Source organism: Sapajus apella, unplaced genomic scaffold (genome assembly GCF_009761245.1).
Source record: "Sapajus apella isolate SASKATOON/1434 unplaced genomic scaffold, GSC_monkey_1.0 scaffold202, whole genome shotgun sequence".
Classification (NCBI taxonomy): domain Eukaryota; kingdom Metazoa; phylum Chordata; class Mammalia; order Primates; family Cebidae; genus Sapajus; species Sapajus apella.
The window spans coordinates 458,158-476,283 of record NW_022437142.1 but is presented as its reverse complement, the minus strand read 5'-3'; the positions used below and the strand labels follow the sequence as shown (position 1 = coordinate 476,283).

The 18,126-nt window shown below is 48.8% G+C and overlaps 1 protein-coding gene across 3 annotated transcripts in view; it reads right to left on the bottom strand.

Moving 5' to 3' along the window:
• SHPK (sedoheptulokinase) overlaps positions 1-18,126 on the bottom strand; it is a 32,844-nt gene that overhangs the window by 11,887 nt on the left and 2,831 nt on the right. For 2 of the 3 annotated variants that reach the window (XM_032270069.1, XM_032270066.1), the window contains exons 2-4: positions 11,593-11,731; positions 1,270-1,453; positions 559-711 (exon numbers count right to left, since the gene is read on the bottom strand). In XM_032270069.1, the coding sequence (XP_032125960.1) occupies positions 559-711; positions 1,270-1,453; positions 11,593-11,731 (476 nt within the window). Of the gene's footprint in view, positions 1-558; positions 712-1,269; positions 1,454-11,592; positions 11,735-18,126 lie in introns of all 3 variants that reach the window. The other variant, XM_032270068.1, reaches the window with a different exon arrangement.

Sequence of the window (18,126 nt, the reverse complement as noted above, 5' to 3'; positions counted from 1 at the left end):
GGTGCGATCTTGGTTCACTGTAACCTCTGTCTCCCAAACCTCTGCCTCCCAGGTTCAAGCAATTCTCCTGCCTAGTGGTGTGCACCACCATGCCCGGCTAATTTTTGTATTTTCAGTAGAGGTGGGGTTTCACCATGTTGCCCAGGCTGGTCTCGAACTGCTGACCTCAGGTGATCCACCCACCTCAGTCTCCCAAAGTGTTGGGATGACAGACGTGAGCCACTGTGCCCGGACCTCTAATTTTAAATATTAAAGAGTGAAAGCTGTACTCTGAAATCTACAGACTGGGCCCAGGGTCACAGAGAAGGGAGAGCCCCCCAGAGCCTGGGCAGCTGTGGAGGAGCAGGACAGCATGGCTGGAGCCCCTGCCCCTGGCTCAGGGCTGCGCGTACACTGGCCCACCCGTGCCCTGTGAATGGAACAGGCTAGGGCGCTGGGCCGTGGTCCTGGCCTCTAGAAAGCCCTCACCAAGCCCAGATGGGAGAGCTCCCGCTGAAGCACCGGCTCTGGGGTTGCCCTTCAGGCTGGAGCAGGATGAGCCGCCTACAAGATACTCACATCTCCACGTTCCAGCTTTGGCTCTGGGTGTTGAAATAGCCCCAGCTGGCCGCGTTCTGGTCAGACATCAGGGGTCTTGGCAAGCCACACAGCATGGCAACCACATAGTCATGGATGGTCCCGGCTGCGTCATAGGGCTTCAGGAACTCTGGGCTGTTTTTCACACCAGAAACAACACAGCAGGGTGTCATATGAACTCGGAAGCATGTGCTGCGCCTCGCTGCAGGCAGCGGGGACTGGATGTGGCATGGCAGGGGCAGCCGCAACCCCACATGCTACGGCTCAATTACAGCTGGGTCCCTTGGACTGGGACCTCCCGGCTGCTCCAACCAAAGCCAACCCGAGTCAGTCCCAGGGGAAGGGCCTCAGAGGAGGAAGGGGCAAGCCTGGGAAAGCAGACACCAGCCTCCTCCGCAGCCCCACAGGCCTGAGCACACTGCGAACTCACCCTGTGACCCTTGGCAAGTCACTTGCCCTCCCTGTCCCCTCCTTTCCCCATCTGGGTGGGAACTGGATAACCAACAGAGAACGCTCTGCAAAAGGACGTGGCTCTGAACCCAGTCTTGGTCCAGGCCATGGTCCAGCTCGCCATCGAGCCAGGCCACACACACCACGGTGCAGCCCAGCCAGCGGGGTGATGCCCACACAGCCCCATCCCATTCTCATTCTCCTGAAAACCCAGCGCCAGAGTCAAAGTTCAGTTGTCCGTACCAATTCTTCAAAAGCCAGAAGATGGTTGCACAGCCAAAGCCCGTGGCCACACTGAGATGAGACTTGGGCTGGGGCAGAGAGGCCAGGAACTCGCTGCTACAGCGGCCATCCTGCCAGGTGACCAGGTGGCTAACAGCTCGGGGCACCAACACAGGGCTGATCCCTCCCTCGGTCCATTCACAACCTGGAACAAAAGAGATGACCAAAAGTGGAAAAAAGGCGCCGCACGGCCTGGATGCTACTCTGCTGGTGAGTTACAAAACACGTGCTAATCGTCCTAGGATACACCTGGTGCACCTGTGGGTCCCGACAGCACCGGGTTTAGTACTTGGCTCAACCACATAATGATTGTGGGACCCTGGGCACGTCACATGTTCCCTCCGTTTGTCCCACTTGTTTGTTTTTCTTTTTTTGAAGTTAAGATCATATTTCACCATATCCCATAAGAGAAGACATTTGGCTGGGCGTGGTGGCTCACACCTGTAATCCCAGCTACCCCAGAGGCCAAGGCAGAAGAATCGCTTGATCTTGGGAGGCGGAGGGTGCAATGAGCCAAGATCGTGCCACTGCACCACTCCAGCCTGGGTCACAAGAGCAAAAAAAAAAAAAAAAAAAAAAAAAAAAAAAAAGAAAGTTAAGTACCTTTAAACTCCGTCGAAAAAAAAGAGAGAGGACATTTGGCCCAATCTCAAGTCCCTTGGTCTCTGTCTTTCCAACCCTCAACATGACATTATTTAGACTTCCTTCTACTTGATTACCAGTAAATTTTCTCATTTCTTTAGGTCTTAGCTGATTGATATTTATTTTTTAGACAGAGTCTTGCTGTGTTGCCCGGCACGATTCCGTCTCACTGCAACCTCCACCTCCCAGGTTCAAGCGATCCAGTGCCTCAGCCTCCCGAGTAGCTGAGACTACAGGCCCAAGCCACCACGCCTGGCTAACCTTTTGGATTTTTAGTAGAGAGGGAGTTTCACCATGCTGCCCAGGCTGGTCTTAAACTGCTGAGCTCAGGCAGTCCACCTGCCTCAGCCTCTCAAAGAGCTAGGATTACAGGCATCAGCCACTGTGCCTGGCCTGATTGATTTTTAGACATCAAAATTGACTTTTAAAAAATCTGACCATCTCTACTTCATTTGTGTCTTGTGACATCCTCTGGATTTTTCTGTGCTCTCATCCAGCTATTTTGCCCAAGGCTGATTTCAGTGTCGGTCTTTCTGGGCAGTGTCTGAAGGTTCAGGTGCTTCTAAATATTTTTCATGTTCCATCTTTAAATGCCAGTTTGATCAACTATAACAGGCTGGTTCTAAGTTCCTTCCCTTCAATGCTTAAAAGCACTAATTTGGGGCTGGGTGTGGTGACTCATGTCTGTAATCCCAGCACTTTGAGAGGCCAAGGTGGGTAGATCTTGAGGTCAGGAATTCAAGACCAGCCTGACCAACGTAGTGAAACCCTGTCTCTACTAAAAAAAAAAAAAAAAAAAAATACAAAAATTAGCCGGGCATTGCTGGTAGGTGCCTGTAATCCCAGCTACTCAGGAGGCTGAGGCAGGAGAATCGCTTGAACCCAGGTAGGTAGAAGTTGCAGTGAGCCGAGATCATGCCACTGTGCTCCAGCCTGGGTGACAAAGCAAGACTCCATCTCCGCCCGCCCCACCAAAAAAAGCACTATTTGTGGTCAATTGTCACAAATTCCACACTATTCCTCCCATTGAGAGGTGGCATCTGAATCCTCTTTCCCTGAACACAGATTCACTTTGGTGACATGCTTGACCAAGAGAATGTGGAGGCAGTGACGTCTTGGGACTCCCAAGGCTAGTCACGGGAAGTATTGCAGCTCCCACCCAAGTCTCTTACACAACTCTCTGGGGTAATCAGCCTCCAAGTAAGAAGCACACCTACCCACTGGGCGCAGTGGCTCACGCCTGTAATCGCAACACTTTGGGAGGCCGAGGCGGGCAGATCACAAGGTCAGGAGTTCGAGACCAGCCTGGTCAACATGGTGAAACCCCATCTCTACTAAAAATACAAAAATTAAAGAAAAAAAAAGAATACAAAAATTAGCCAGCGTGGTGGTATACACCTGTAGTACCAGCTACTCAGGAGGCTGAGGCAGGAGAATCACTTGAACCCAGGAGACAGAGGTTGCAGTGAGCCGAGATCATGCCATTGCACTCCAGCCTGGGTGACAGAGTGAGACTCTGACTAATGAAAAAAAAAAAAAGGAATCGGAACTACCCAGAAGCCGGGAAACGAGCAGTTGGCAGACCGTTTCCAGATGAGCCCAGCCTCCAGCCTTCCCCACCAAGGTACCAGGCATTGAGGAAAGCCACCGTGAGCCCCTGACCAGTCTGGCTGCCAGAGGAACACTAACAAGCCACCTCCATCCACCACCTCCATGCAGAAGCAGCCGTGGGCTGAGCCCTACCCAATCCCTGACCCAAAAAATCATGAGATACGATCAGTGCTTTCTGCTTTCAGTCACTAAGTTGGAGGTAGTTTGTTATGCCACAGTTGGTCATCAAAATACTACTCCAGGCCGGGCGCCATGGCTCACGCCTATAATCCCAGCACTTTGGGAGGCCAAAGCGAGCAGATCACCTGAGGTCAGGAGTTCGAGACCAGCCTGGCCAACATGGTAAAACCCCATCTTTACTAAAAATACAAACATTAGACAGGCATGATGGTACATGCCTGTAATCCCAGCTACTCAGGAGGGTGAGGTGGGAGAATCGCTTGAACCCGGGAGGCAGAGGTTGCAGTGAGCTGAGACCACACCACTGCATTTCAGCCTAGGCAACAGAGTGAGACTCCGTCTCAAAAAAAAAAAAAAAAAAAAAAAAAGGCATTGTCTTTTCACATGGAGTGCTGCTGTTGGAAAAAAAAAATCTGGCCGGGCGTGGTGGCTCACGCCTGTAATCCCAGCACTTTGGGAGGCCGAGGCCGGTGGATCACGAGGTCAAGAGATCGAGACCAACGTGGTGAAACCCCGTCTCTACTAAAAATACAAAAAATTAGCTGGGCATGGTGGCGCGTGCCTGTAATCCCAGCTACTCAGGAGGCTGAGGCAGGAGAATTGCCTGAACCCAGGAGGCGGAGGTTGCGGTGAGCCAAGATGGTGCCATTGCACTCCAGCCTGGGTAACAAGAGCGAAACTCCGTCTCAAAAAAAAAAAAAAGAAAAAAGAAATCTAACATCAGTCTGCTCCTTCTTTCATATGGGATCTGATCTTTCACTCTGCATGCTTTTCTGTCTTTGAAATCCTTAAATGTTCACTAGAATATAGGTAGCTGTGGGGTTTTCCTTATCTCCTCTTTGGCATTCTATAGGTCTTTTCAGGCTGGGGCATTCTATCTTACTTTGTCAATTACAGGAAATTTTTCTCCATTATTTCTTCAAAGATTTCCTCCTCTCCATTTTTATTTGTCCTTTTCTGGTCTCCTATTATTTAGATGCATCCTCAATATCTCTTAGCTCATAGGGCACAGTGGCTCACAGCTGTAATCCCAGCACTTTGGGAGGCCAAGGTGGGTGGATCACCTGAGGCCAGGAGTTCGAGATCAGCCTGGCCAACATGGTGAAACCCCGTCTCTACTAAAAACACAAAAATTAGCTGGGCCTAGTGGCGGGTGCCTGTGATCCTAGCTACTCAGGAGGCTGAGGCAGGAGAATCACTTGAACCCAGGAGGCAGAGGTTGCAGTGAGCCAAGATGGCGCCACTGCACTCCAGCCTGGGTGACAGAGTGAGACTCCATCTCAAAAAAAAATCTCATAGCTCTTCTTTTGTATTTTCTCCTTCTTTGTCCCTTCCTTTTTCCTTCTGAGAGATTTCCTCAATCTGATCTTTCATTCTCTAGTTTGTTCTCAAGTTTTATCCATTCTGCTATCAAACCATCATCTTGTATTATTTCAGTTATATATATATATATATATATATTTTTTTTTTTTTTTTAGGGGGGTTTTCCCACTTTTTCCCGAGGCTGGAGTGCAATGGCACGATCTCGGCTCACCGCAACCTCCGCCTCCTGGGTTCAGGCAATTCTCCTGCCTCAGCCTCCTGAGTAGCTGGGATTACAGGCACGCACCACCATGCCCAGCTAATTTTTTGTATTTTTAGTAGAGACGGGGTTTCACCATGTTGACCAGGATGGTCTCGATCTCTTGACCTCGTGATCCACCCGCCTCGGCCTCCCAAAGTGCTGGGATTACAGGCTTGAGCCACCGCGCCCGGCCCAGTTATATTTTCATATCTAATATTTGTTTTCTTTTGTTCTGTCCTTGCTAATATCTTCCTTTAATATCATTTAGTGTATCTAGAAAGTTTTAAATTTTTAGTGTGTCCATTCTTTTTGGGTTTTGTTTTTTTTGGACACATAGTCTCCCTCTGGCACCCAGGCTAGAATACAGTGGCATGATATCAGCTCACTGCAATATCTGCCTCCCGGGTTCAAGCAATTCTCATGCCTCAGCCTCCTGAGTAGCTGGGATTACAGGCGCTCGCCACCATGCCTGGCTTATTTTATATATATATATTTTTTATTTATTTATTAATATTATTGGTATTTTTAGTAGGGACGGGGTTTCATCATGTTGGCCAGACTGGTCATGTGACCCACCCGCCTCAGACTCCCAAAGTGCTGGGATTACGGGCATGAGCCACCGCACCCGGCCTAGTGTATCTATTCTAACAGTTCAGCTTCTAACAGAATCTCCAGCAAAGAATCCAGCACAATTATTTTCCTTGTGCTCTTCAATTGCCCTGTTATCCAGGCCTGTGAACTCATTCTTCCTGGGAACACTGGCTATCCAGGATTATTGGTAATATAAATGGCCAGGCCTCAGTTCCTATCGACCTCTGTGGCTGGGGAGGACAGACAGGACCACAGGTAAAGCCACAGTTCATCCACCCCCACAGGTTTCTCCTCTGCCCCCCAAGAACAAACAATGTGAAGAGGACCCTTAAGTCACAGGTCATCAGTCCTAGAATTTGAAGGGGACACCTGCTTTTCTCCACTGCCTTGATTACTGAAGATAGCTGAGCTCCTGTGGGCCGGCGGGGGGGAGCGGGTGGCGGGAGGGGGAACAGGCACTGCAGGCGATACAGCCATGGCGAGCCGGGAGACCAGCGGTTCCCTCCCAGGTTACCCTCCTGCAGGCCAGGCTGGCTCTCCTCTTGCCCCACACCTAACCCATCAACCCACACATACCAGCTCGAAAAAGCCCCATCACCCCAGGATTTCTCACGGTGCTCTCCCCTTTCTTGGTGTTTTTCTGTTATAATTTCCCTAAAACTGATCCTGGGGGCAAGAGCTGGAAGTCACGCTAATTCAGCATCTTGGTGGCAATTGTGGCAAGTGCATCCAGAGATAGGACACACTTACAACTCTATTCCCCTGATCATGGCGGCTCTGCGTGTGTGTGTGTGTGCGCGCGTGTGTTGTTGTTGTTTGTTTTTTGAGACAGAGTTTTGCTCTTGTCGCCCAGGCTGGAGTGCAATGGTAGCATCCCAACTCACTGCAAACTCCGCCTCCTGGGTTCAAGCGATTCTCCTGCCTCAGCCTCCTGAGCAGCTGGGATTACAGGCATGTGCCACCACACCTGGCCAATTTTGTATTTTTAGTAGAGATGGAGTTTCTCCATGTTGGTCAGGCTGGTCTCAAACTCCCAACCTCAGGCGATCCACCGCCTCAGCCTCCCAAAGTGCTGGGATGACAGGCATGAGCCACCATGCCCGGCCTACCTGCCTCTGTGTGTTCATGTCATTCTCGAGCTAACAGCAGGTGGAAGAGTTAGAGTTAGTTAGGGTTAAGGGTGTGTGTTGTGTGTTGTATTAAATGAGTTAACACACACAAAGCATCTAGAATAGTACGTGGCACACAGTGAGTGCTCAATAAACGTTAGTGATGATGATGATGATGATAAGCCCACAGCTTCTAAACTCTGTGCATGGTCTCAATGCTTTTCCGGCAGCCATTGAGGAAGATCATCTATCCCCTTACATATATTTTGTTCTCTCTTCTTCTCAAATAAGGAATGTTTGCTACACCATGCAACGGAAACATAACCACTGCTGCAAAATAGCAAAACAATGTTGCAATCAATCACCAGTCCAGAGGAGTCAGCAGCAACTGAGAACACCCCAGATCATGTGGGAGGAGATGAACATCTGGCTTCTGCAGAATGGTGCCTGCCAGGAAGCAAAGCAGGGCATGCACCCTAGGAAGCCGCTTCATGGCTGTGTCTGATCTCAGATCCCAGATCTAGGAGCCAAAGCCATTATATTTTCCTATAAATTTCCTCACTGACAACGAAAGAAGCTGGGCCTGACAGTGCTCGCCTGCAGTCCCAGCTACTTAGGAGGCTGAGGTGGGAGGATCAACCGAGCCCAGGAGTTCCAGTCCAGCCTAGGCAACATAGCAAGAGCCTGCCTCTAAAAAACAAAAATGGGGGGCCAGGTACGGTGACTCAGTAGTCCCAACACTTTGGGAGTCTGAGGGGGCAGTTTGAGACCAGCCTGGCCAACATGGTGAAACCCCATCTCTACTAAAAATATCAAAAAAATTTAGCTAGACATGGTGGCGGGCACCTGTGATCCCAGCTACTTGGGAGGTTTAGGCAGGAGAATCGCTTGAATCAGGGAGGCAAAGGTTGCAGTGGGCCCAGATTGCGCCATCGCACTCCAGCCTGGGCGACAAGAGCGAGACTCTGTCTCAAAATACAAAACAAAAAAAAAGAAGCAGTTTTCCACTCCCTTCATCAACTCTTGACATGCCTGAGCATTTTGATTTCTTGCATGCAGCTGGTGGAAATTACGCCTCGCGGTTTCCATCACACGGCTCTTGTCACTAACGACGCTGAGCATCTTCCCAGATGCTGTCAGCCATTTGTATCCCCTCTTCTAGGAAGGATGCTTGTGCCCTTCGCCCACTTGTCCACAGGGCTGTTTGTGCTCTCTTAGTTGCTTGTTCTTCACCCGCACTGACCTGTCCTTTGCCCGCTATTCACTACCAGATACTTTTTCCCTGTCTGCTGCTCGCCTTGCAGCTTTCTTTTATGATCCTGGTTTCTCTGCTGCTTTTTCTGAGTCTGAAAATGGAGTTTGGAAACCAGCGTGACCACAGGCCTTTCAGAGGACACTCCTTGATCTCTCTCCCCGCCGCCAGCACGCTCCCGGTGCCCCCTCTGAAGCACTTAGCTCTCTGCTCACGTTACTCCTGCCCGTCTGTGCTGACCGTGTTTTGGAAGGTACAGGCTTCATTCCTTCATTTCTATCTCTCCCCTGGGGCCTCGCAAAGGGCTTTATATGTTGTAGGTACAGAAACCAAACTGAATTAAGGCTGCCATTAAAATCAGCAAGACTGGATTGCAAATGCGATTTCACTTGACTCCACTAAACAGGTATCGCCCTCACCAAGCCGCGGCTTTCCTCCTTCCCAGAAACAGAAAACAAACCCAGAAGGCATGTGGGCTGGCTCAATAAAATATTCAGCAGCTGTTTCCAACGATGCGGCTGATGGTTTGTGTGGCTGTCAGGGCGCCCAGGAGACGGGCAGAAAGGAAGGCACGTGACCGGGCCGCAAGCATTAGCTCTCTGCTGTCCTCTTTGGGAAGGGTTTTAGTATTAAAAGGACATTTATTCTCGTTAACGCAAAATTAAGGAGTTTTAAAAGCTTTTACAACCTAGACTCCCTCTGAGAGGTTAGCACTGACACCCTAATTGTCTTCTGCTCCCCATACTGCTTGGAGCCAAGCAGCTCCCATGGCCCCGGAAGGCCCGACAACAGGCGGAGAGGAGGGAGGAAGGAAAGGGAGGGCGGAGGAAGGGGAGGGGAGAGAGCCTGCCTCTGGTTCTACGATTACCCAGCCGCATCCTGGGAACAATTAAAGGGTACATCACTAGATGCCAGGCCCACTGACAGGGAAGTCACCACACACTTCAGGGCACTCTAAATTGCTGACTCTCCAGGTAGAAGGGGTTGAATCCAGTGTTCATAACTACATCTCCCACAAAGTAGCCATCCATCTTCTGCTTAAAATGTTGATCTATAGTAAAATGTTGATTTCGTTGAAGCTGAGGGATGGGTGTATGTTGGTTCATAGCACTATTCTCCCTATTTCTGTATGTCTAAATTAAATCTTTTATAATTTCTTTCTTTTTTTTTTTTTTTTTTTTTGATGGGGAGTTTTTCTCTGTCACCCAGGCTGGAGTGTAGTGGCACCATCTCAACTCACTGCAACCTCCGCCTCCCAGGTTCAAGCGATTCTCCTACCTTAGCCTCCCGAATAGCTGGGATTACAGGCACATACCACCCCACCCAGCTAATTTTTGTACTTTTAGTAGACATGGGGTTTCACCATGTTGGCCAGGATGGTCTTGAACTCCTGACCTCAGGTGATGCACCCACCTTGGCCTCCCAAAGTGCTGGGATTACAGGCGCGAGCCCCTGCGCCTGGCCAATATAATTTCTTTTAAAGTTTGATTTGCTTTTTTCTGACTCAGGGTCTTGCTCTGTAGCCCAGGCTGCAATGAGGTGGAGCAATCAAACTCACTGCAGCCTCAACCTCCAGGGCTCCAGTGATCCTCCCACGTCAGCCTCCCACATAGCTGGGACTACAAACATGTGGGGCACGCCCGACTTATTTTTAGATCTTTTGTAGAGACAGGGTCTCACTATGTTGCCCAGGCTAGTCTTGAACTCCTGGCCTCAAGCAATCCTCCTCCTGCCTTGGCCTCCCAAAGTGTTGGGATTTACAGGCGTGAGCCACCATACCCAGCCTTAAAAAGTTATTTTAGGCCGGGCGCGGTGGCTCAAGCCTATAATCCCAGCACTTTGGGAGGCCGAGGCGGGTGGATCACGAGGTCAGGAGATCAAGACCATCCTGGTCAACACGGTGAAACCCCGTCTCTACTAAAAATACAAAAAATTAGCTGGGCATGGTGGCGCGTGCCTGTAATCCCAGCTACTCAAGAGGCTGAGGCAGGAGAATTGCCTGAACCCAGGAGGCGGAGGTTGCGGTGAGCCGAGATCGCGCCATTGCACTCCAGCCTGGGTAACATGAGTGAAACTCCGTCTCAAAAAAAAAAAAAAAAGTTATTTTAGTGCCTGCTGTAACAGGGAGCTCCCAGCTTCCTACAGGAGTGTCATCTTTCACCGGACGCTCTGCTGGGAAGTCTCTCACTGAGCCACTGCGTCTCCAGCAGCTCTGGTTCTCCACCAACAACCGCCTCCCAGGCCTTCAAAAGCTCCTCGGACAGACTTGAATTTGAAAGCAGGGTTAACTTGCTGAAATGTGACCCTAAGCATATTATTCTAACCTCTCTGAATGTCAACCTCTCTTCTGTACAATGGTGGCAACAGTGTGACCTGTGTCATCAAGTTGTTGGGAATATCTGATGAGATCGTGAGCTGATGTCCTTAGCCAGGACCAGGCATGTGAAGTGCTCGCTGTTGTTTTACTGGCTTAGTTCTCCTCCTCAAGGCCAAACAGAACACGTTACCCAACCTCTATACTGTGGCCGACTTCATAAGATGACCAACTAGAAACGCTTAGCAACTGAGCCCATGAAAAGGATACGCTGGGCGTCACAGTGGCTCACGCCTGTAACCCCAGGACTTAGGGAAGCTGGGGTGGGTGGATAATTTGAGGTCAGGAGTTCCAGACCAGTCTAGTGACCAACATGGTGAAACCCTGTCTCCACTAAAAATACAAAAATTAACCGGACATGGTGGTGGGCACCTGTAATCCCAGGTACTCTGGAGGCTGAGGCAGGAGAGTCGCCTGAACTCGTGAAGTGGAGGTTTCGGTAAGCTGAGATCGCACCACTGCACACCAGCTCGGGCAACAACAGCGAAACTCCATCTCAAAAAAAAAAAAAAAGATATGCCCTGGAATTTTCAAAATCACAAATATATAAGTGACAACAAATGTGCCCCAATTCAAAAGAGTGCCCTCTGTGTCTGAGCATCTCCTGCAGCTACATCTAATCTCTTGGTTGTCTGCGCTAATGTTCTGAGACACAGATAAAGAGAAAACGATGGAAAAGGCACTCGGCTGAATCCTGCAGAGAATCTGAGAGATGCTCTGCCCTCTCTGCCTGATCGTGGATGACAATGCTGATGATGTGAGAGTGGGCAGTTCCCCTGTTCACCTCACATTTGTACAACAGTCTCCGATGCAGGAGGCAGCCCAGGTTCATCCATTCCCAGAGACAGGGCCCTGTTCCCACGGCAGGATAACCCGACCCTTCACGGAAAGCCCCGCGCCGCCCTGCTCCGGTGCTGGGAATGACTGCCACCAGCCTGAGTGCACCCAGAGCCCAGCATACCTTGGCCTGTTTTCCAAAACACGACTCCATGCATCTGGCCTGACACCCCGATGCCCACAACTCTCCGCAGCAGCTGCCGGGGAAGGGCAGCAAGGCACTCGTTTAAGGCTTGGAGGATTCTACTCACATCCTGTTCCCGTCCCTGGAAGCAGAAGAGAACACGCTGGGCAGGGGCAGACACATGGGCAGCGAGAGGGGCGCAGCCTCCAAGGATGTCCTGGAGCAGGAATGTTGGGGGCAGCACCCACGCCCTGACACTTGACAGCCGAGGTGCTGCTGCAGGGGAGTTACAGCAAACTGCCTGGGTCTGCCCTCCACTGGGGTAGGACTGAGCAGAGAACAGCATTCTCTGTGCTATAAATAGGAGAAATAGGGCCAAGTGAGGTGGCTCACACCTGTAATCCCAGCACTTTGGGAAGCTGAGGCGGGCGGATCACCTGAGGTCGGGAGTTCAAGACCAGCCCGGCCAACGTGAAGAAACCTCGTCTCTACTAAAAATACAAAAAAGTAGCCGGATGCGGTGGCGCACACCTGTAATCCTAACTACTCAGGATGCTGAGGCAGGAGAATCACTTGAACCCGGGAGGTGGTGGTTGCAGTGAGCCGAAACCGAGCCACTGCACTCCAGTCCAGGCGACAGAGCGAAACTCCAACTCAAAAATACAACTTTTTTTTTTTTTTTTTTTTTGAGACGGAGCTTCGCTCTTGTTACCCAGGCTGGAGTGCAATGGCGCGATCTTGGCTTACCGCAACCTCCGCCTCCTGGGTTCAGGCAATTCTCCTGCCTCAGCCTCCTGAGTAGCTGGGATTACAGGCACACACCACCATGCCCAGCTTATTTTTTGTATTTTTAGTAGAGACGGGGTTTCACCATGTTGACCAGGATGGTCTCGATCTCTTGACCTCGTGATCCACCCACCTCAGCCTCCCAAAGTGCTGGGATTACAGGCTTGAGCCACCGCGCCCGGCCCAAAAATACATCTTTTTGTTCATTTATTTATTTTACATATAATTATCATTTTATATCCTTATTTTATATATAATTATCATTTTACATCATTTATTTGTTTTATATATATACATAATATTTTATATATATAAAAAATAGAAGAAATAGAGGCCGGGCGCGGTGGCTCAAGCCTGTAATCCCAGCACTTTGGGAGGCCGAGGCGGGTGGATCACGAGGTCAAGAGATCGAGACCATCCTGGTCAACATGGTGAAACCCTGTCTCTACTAAAAATACAAAACATTAGCTGGGCATGGTGGCGCGTGCCTGTAGTCCCAGCTACTCAGGAGGCTGAGGCAGGAGAATTGCCTGAACCCAGGAGGCGGAGGTTGCGGTGAGCCGAGATCGCGCCATTGCACTCCAACCTGGGTAACATGAGTGAAATTCCGTCTCAAAAAAAAAAAAAAAATAGAAGAAATAAAGGAAGGGTCTTTCACCAGGCACAGGGAGCGGTCAGACCAGGGAATGTGGCAGGAAGGAACCTGGCAGGAGGGTGGGGACAACAGAGGCCTACAGGACTCTAAGCAGAACCCTTGTGACTTCCCCCATCTGGCCAGGCCCTGGACCGTGAAACCAAAACCCACAGAGGGAAGCAGGTTAAGGGCAAAGCCGCAGGAACATGTGCAGGTGGCGTCCAAGGACACGGGCTATGGAAAGGGGTGGTAGGAGATAGGGCTGAAGTGCAGGGGAGGCTGGGGCCTAATGATGGGGGCCCCTGGGCAAACGGCTCTTCCAAAAGTAACGAGGCACCCCTGGGTCTTTCTGATGGCAGAGATCATCATCAGAGCTGCTTTTCAGAGGACCGACTGGGCAATGGTATAAGCTACATTACACTGATAGAGGGGCCAGGCGTGGTGGCTCACACCTGTAATCCAAGCACTTTGGAGGCCAAGGCGGGCGGATCACCTGAGGTTGGGAGTTCAAGACCAGCCTGACCAACACGGTAAAACCCCGTCTTTAAAAAAATAAAATAAAATAAAATAGACTGATAGAGGAGACCATTTCCCAGGGATGGGAAAGAGATTGAAGACAGTCAGGACCATCTCTTCCTGATTAGCGTTTTCTTCTGACTTCTCCACTCCTTGAAAACTCTCTAGGCAGAATAACCTTGAACAACCATGTATGAAAGATAAGCAGAATTTAAACAGATACAATAAGAGATAAGCAGAATTTAGTCAAGTATCATATTCATATCTCTAAGAGTTAAGTGGTCCTAAGAGACAGAATATGAAAAGAATGCAGGGTCAGGCAGGTGCAGTGGCTCATGCCTATAATCCCAGCACTTAGGGAGGTCAAGGCAGGAAGATCACTTGAGGCCAGGAGTTCAAGACCAGCCTGAACAAAATAGCGTGACGTCATCCCTACAAAAAATTTTAAAAATTAGTCAGATGTGGTGGCACATGTGCCTATCGTCCCAGCTACACAGGAGGCTGAGGCAGAAGGATAGCCTAAGCCCAGGAGGTCAAGGTTGCAGGGAGCCCTTTTTGTGCCACTACACTCCAGCCTAGGCAGCAGAGCGAGACCCTGTCTCAAAAAAAAAGAAGAAAGAATGCAGGATTTGGACAAGTTCAAAGGTCTTCAGGGTCAGACTGGCATGGAGGAGGGTGTGTCTTAAAGAAATACCAAATGCACTCAAGCAGTCTGTCCAAATGAGTGGGAGTTACAGACACAACTTCAAAAGCAGACAGTGATGTCACAAACAAACCTAAGAAACTCTGAGAGTACCTCTTCCTTTAAATGATGAAGGCCTCTCTGAGACCATAAATAGGACCCAAGGTCCCATCACATCCTAGCAGATGCCTCTAATCAGCAAGAAATATCAATACGATAAGAAGGCCACCACAAAATAATCACTTGGGAAAACAACCCGGATGAAAATGTCATTTTCTTAGTGACTCAATTTCGAAGCGGAATGATCGAGAATTAAATATATCCATGTTTAAAAGAATCATACTTATGCTATTAATATTTTTGTTTAAAGAATCTTGGGGTACTGAGCATTTTAAGTAAATTTAGCTGGCCTAGGTTGCCTCTATGACTGTGAATTAAAATGTGAAATTGAGTAACTGTTCTAGATTTGAGATTATTTGTTCACAGCTTACATTTATAAAAAAGGATTTGGAACATATAAGAGCATTTAGGGTACATATATATATATATATACACACACACACACACATATATACACAAATATATATATATTTTATATTTATATATTTTTATATTTATTTATATAAATATATATTATATATATTTACACACATATATATATAAATATATATTATATGAATAAATATAAAAATATATAAATATAAAATATATATATATTTGTGTACTTATATATATATATATGTATTATATATATATATTATATATATAATATATATATATTATATATATAATATATATATATATATTTTTTTTTTTTAGTTTCACTCTTGTCACCCAGGCTGGAGTGCAATGGTGTTATCTTGGCCCACTAACCTCCACCTCCCCATTTCAAGCAATTCTCCTGCCTCAGTCTCCTGAGTAGCTGGGATTACAGGCATGCACCACCACGCCCAGCTAATTTTTGTATTTTTAGTAGAGACAGGGTTTCACCATGTTGGCCAGGCTGGTCTCCAACTCCTGACCTCAGGTGATCCATCTGCCTCGGCCTCCCAAAGTCCTGGGGTTACAGGTGTCAGCCACCACGCCCAGCCAATAGGTATATATTTACTTGATTGCTAAGAATTACTTAATTATTCTGAAAACAAAAACAAAGAAACAAAAAAAAAGATTAAATATATAACTGCAGTTTCAAACATCTAAGGTACTTAATGGACTAAAATGGGATTATCTTTTTTTTTTTTCGTAGAGATGGGGGTCTCACTAAGTTGCCCAGGCTGGTCTCAAACTCCTGGCCTCAAGCGATCCCCCCACTTCAACCTTCCAAAATGCTGGGATTACGGGCATGAGCCACCATGCCTAGCCTTTCAAAGGCCATCAAAAACAATAGTTAATGGAGCATTTATCTAATGGATTTAAAAGTAATAATAGTTAAAATGTTAGACCAAATGGAATAAGCTCTATAAGCTAAATTTGCAACTTTAGGTAAAAGGAGTCAGGCACCATGGCTCACGCCTGTAATCCCAGCATTTCGGTAGGCCAAGGTGGGTGGATCACTTGAAGTCAGGATTTCAAGACCAGCCTGGCTAACATGGTGAAACTCTGTCTCTACTCAAAATCCAAAAATTAGTCAGGTATGGTGGCACACACCTGTAGTCCCAGCTACTTGGGAGGCTGAGGCAGGGGAATCGCTTGAACCCAGGAGGTGGAAGCTGCAGTGAGCAGAGATCATACCACTGAACTCCAGCCTGGGTGACAGAGCAAGACACTCTCTCAAAAAAACCATTTTTTTTTAAGGTAAGAACGAGGATTCTGGATTTCCCATAAGTGAAACACATATTATGATTTTTTCCAAAGTAAATTATTTCTGCACACAAAAATCACCTCAAGCTGTCAGAGGTGTTTGAACCAGAGCGACTGCAACGTGAACAGGGTCTGGGTAAAATGAGGCTGAGACGTGCTGGGCTGCACCACCTCTGTGACTTAGACGGTCAAGCATTCTGAATCACAGAAGGAAACAGGTCAGCACAACACGCATAAACGCATTGCTGATGAAAAGGAGCCACCCAAAACTCACCAAAACCAAGATGGCAACAAGAATGACCGCTGGTCACTGTCACCGCTACACTCACACCAGCACCGTGACAGCCCACAAATGCCGAGGCAAACGTCAGGAAGTTACCCTAGAAGGTCTACAGAGGGGAGGCATGAATTTCCACCCCTTGTTTGGCATATCATCAAGAAACAACCATTAAAATGCGCAACCAATGGTCTTCAGGGCTGCTCTGCCCAGGCGGCATTCTTTTTTTTTTGTGGTTTTTTTTTTTTTTTTTTTTTTTTTTTTGAGACGGAGTTTCGCTCTTGTTACCCAGGCTGGAGTGCAATGGCGCAATCTCGGCTCACCGCAACCTCCGCCTCCTGGGTTCAGGCAATTCTCCTGCCTCAGCCTCCTGAGTAGCTGGGATTACAGGCACGTGCCACCATGCCCAGCTAATTTTTTGTATTTTTAGTAGAGACGGAGTTTCACCATGTTGACCAGGATGGTCTCGATCTCTTGACCTCGTGATCCACCCGCCTCGGCCTCCCAAAGTGCTGGGATTACAGGCTTGAGCCACCGCGCCCGGCCCCCAGGCGGCATTCTTTAAGTCTTTACTTTAATAAACCTGCTTTCACTTTACCGACTCCTCCCCCGGAATTCATGGGCGAGATCCAAGAACCCTCTCTTGGGGTCTGGATTGGGATCCCTTTCAGGTAACAAAATTGAAAGATAAACTTCTACTTAACAGTTAGAAGAGGCCTGGTATGGTGACTCATACCTGTAATCCCAGCACTTTGGGAGGCTGAGGCAGGCCAATCAGCTGAGGTCAGGAGTTCGAGACCAGCCTGGCAAACATGGAGAAACCCCGTCTCTACTGAAAGTACAAAAATTAGCAAGGGGTAGTGGTGCACACCTGTAATTCCAGCTACTCAGGAGGCTGAGGCAGGAAAACTGCTTGAACCGGGGAGGTGAAGGTTGCAGTGAGCTGAGATTGTGCCACCACACTCCAGCCTGGGGGACAGGGCGAGACTCCACCTTAAAAAAAACTAGAAGAATCCACAGATAGCTCAGAACAGAAGAAGAGGAAGAGAGTTGTGACCCAGATCTCAAGAAATGTCAGCTCTTTGAGGAATTCGCAAAGCTCAGTTGGAAAAGGCATCCAAAGGTGGAGTTCTCAGACCTCTCACTTCCCTGCAGGGAGGCTGCGTTCCCCTCCTGGGAAGACCTCTCACTTGCCCCTGTTAGCCTGCTGGCCTTGGTCAGGGCAGCTCTGGCTCCTAACGTGCAGGAACAAGGGAAGAGAAAGAAGGAAGTAGAGGAGGGATAGGATGGGGCAAGGAGTGCAGAGGAAGCACAGCCTTTTCCTAGGGAGCCGCCCCGTAGCCCGACAAGGATTTTACATGCAACGGAGAGCACAGCCAAGAGGAAGTGAAAGACTAAGGCAGAGGAGCCAGGTGGCTACGCAGGATCCCCAGAAGGAGGAAAGAAGAGCAGGGTGGGGACATGGGGGTGAGAGGAGCCAGGTGGCTACAGGGATCCCCAGAAGGAGGGGAGAGCAGGGTGGGGACACGGGGGTGAGAGAAGCCAGGTGACTATGGGGATCCCCAGAAGGAGGAAAGAAGGGCAGGGTGGGGACATGGGGGTGTGGGTGAAGAAGAAAGGTTCTGGGAAGAGACATTTGTTTAGACCCGCACGGTCCAATACCGAAAACTTAAGCCACACGTGGCTAGTCTGAACCGAGACGTAAATGTAAAACACACACACCAGATTGCAATATGACAAAAAATATACACTATCTCATTTAATCCTTTTTTTTTTTTTTTGGAGACAGAGTCTTGTTCTGTTGCCCAGACTGGAGTGCAGTGGCATGATCTCGACTCA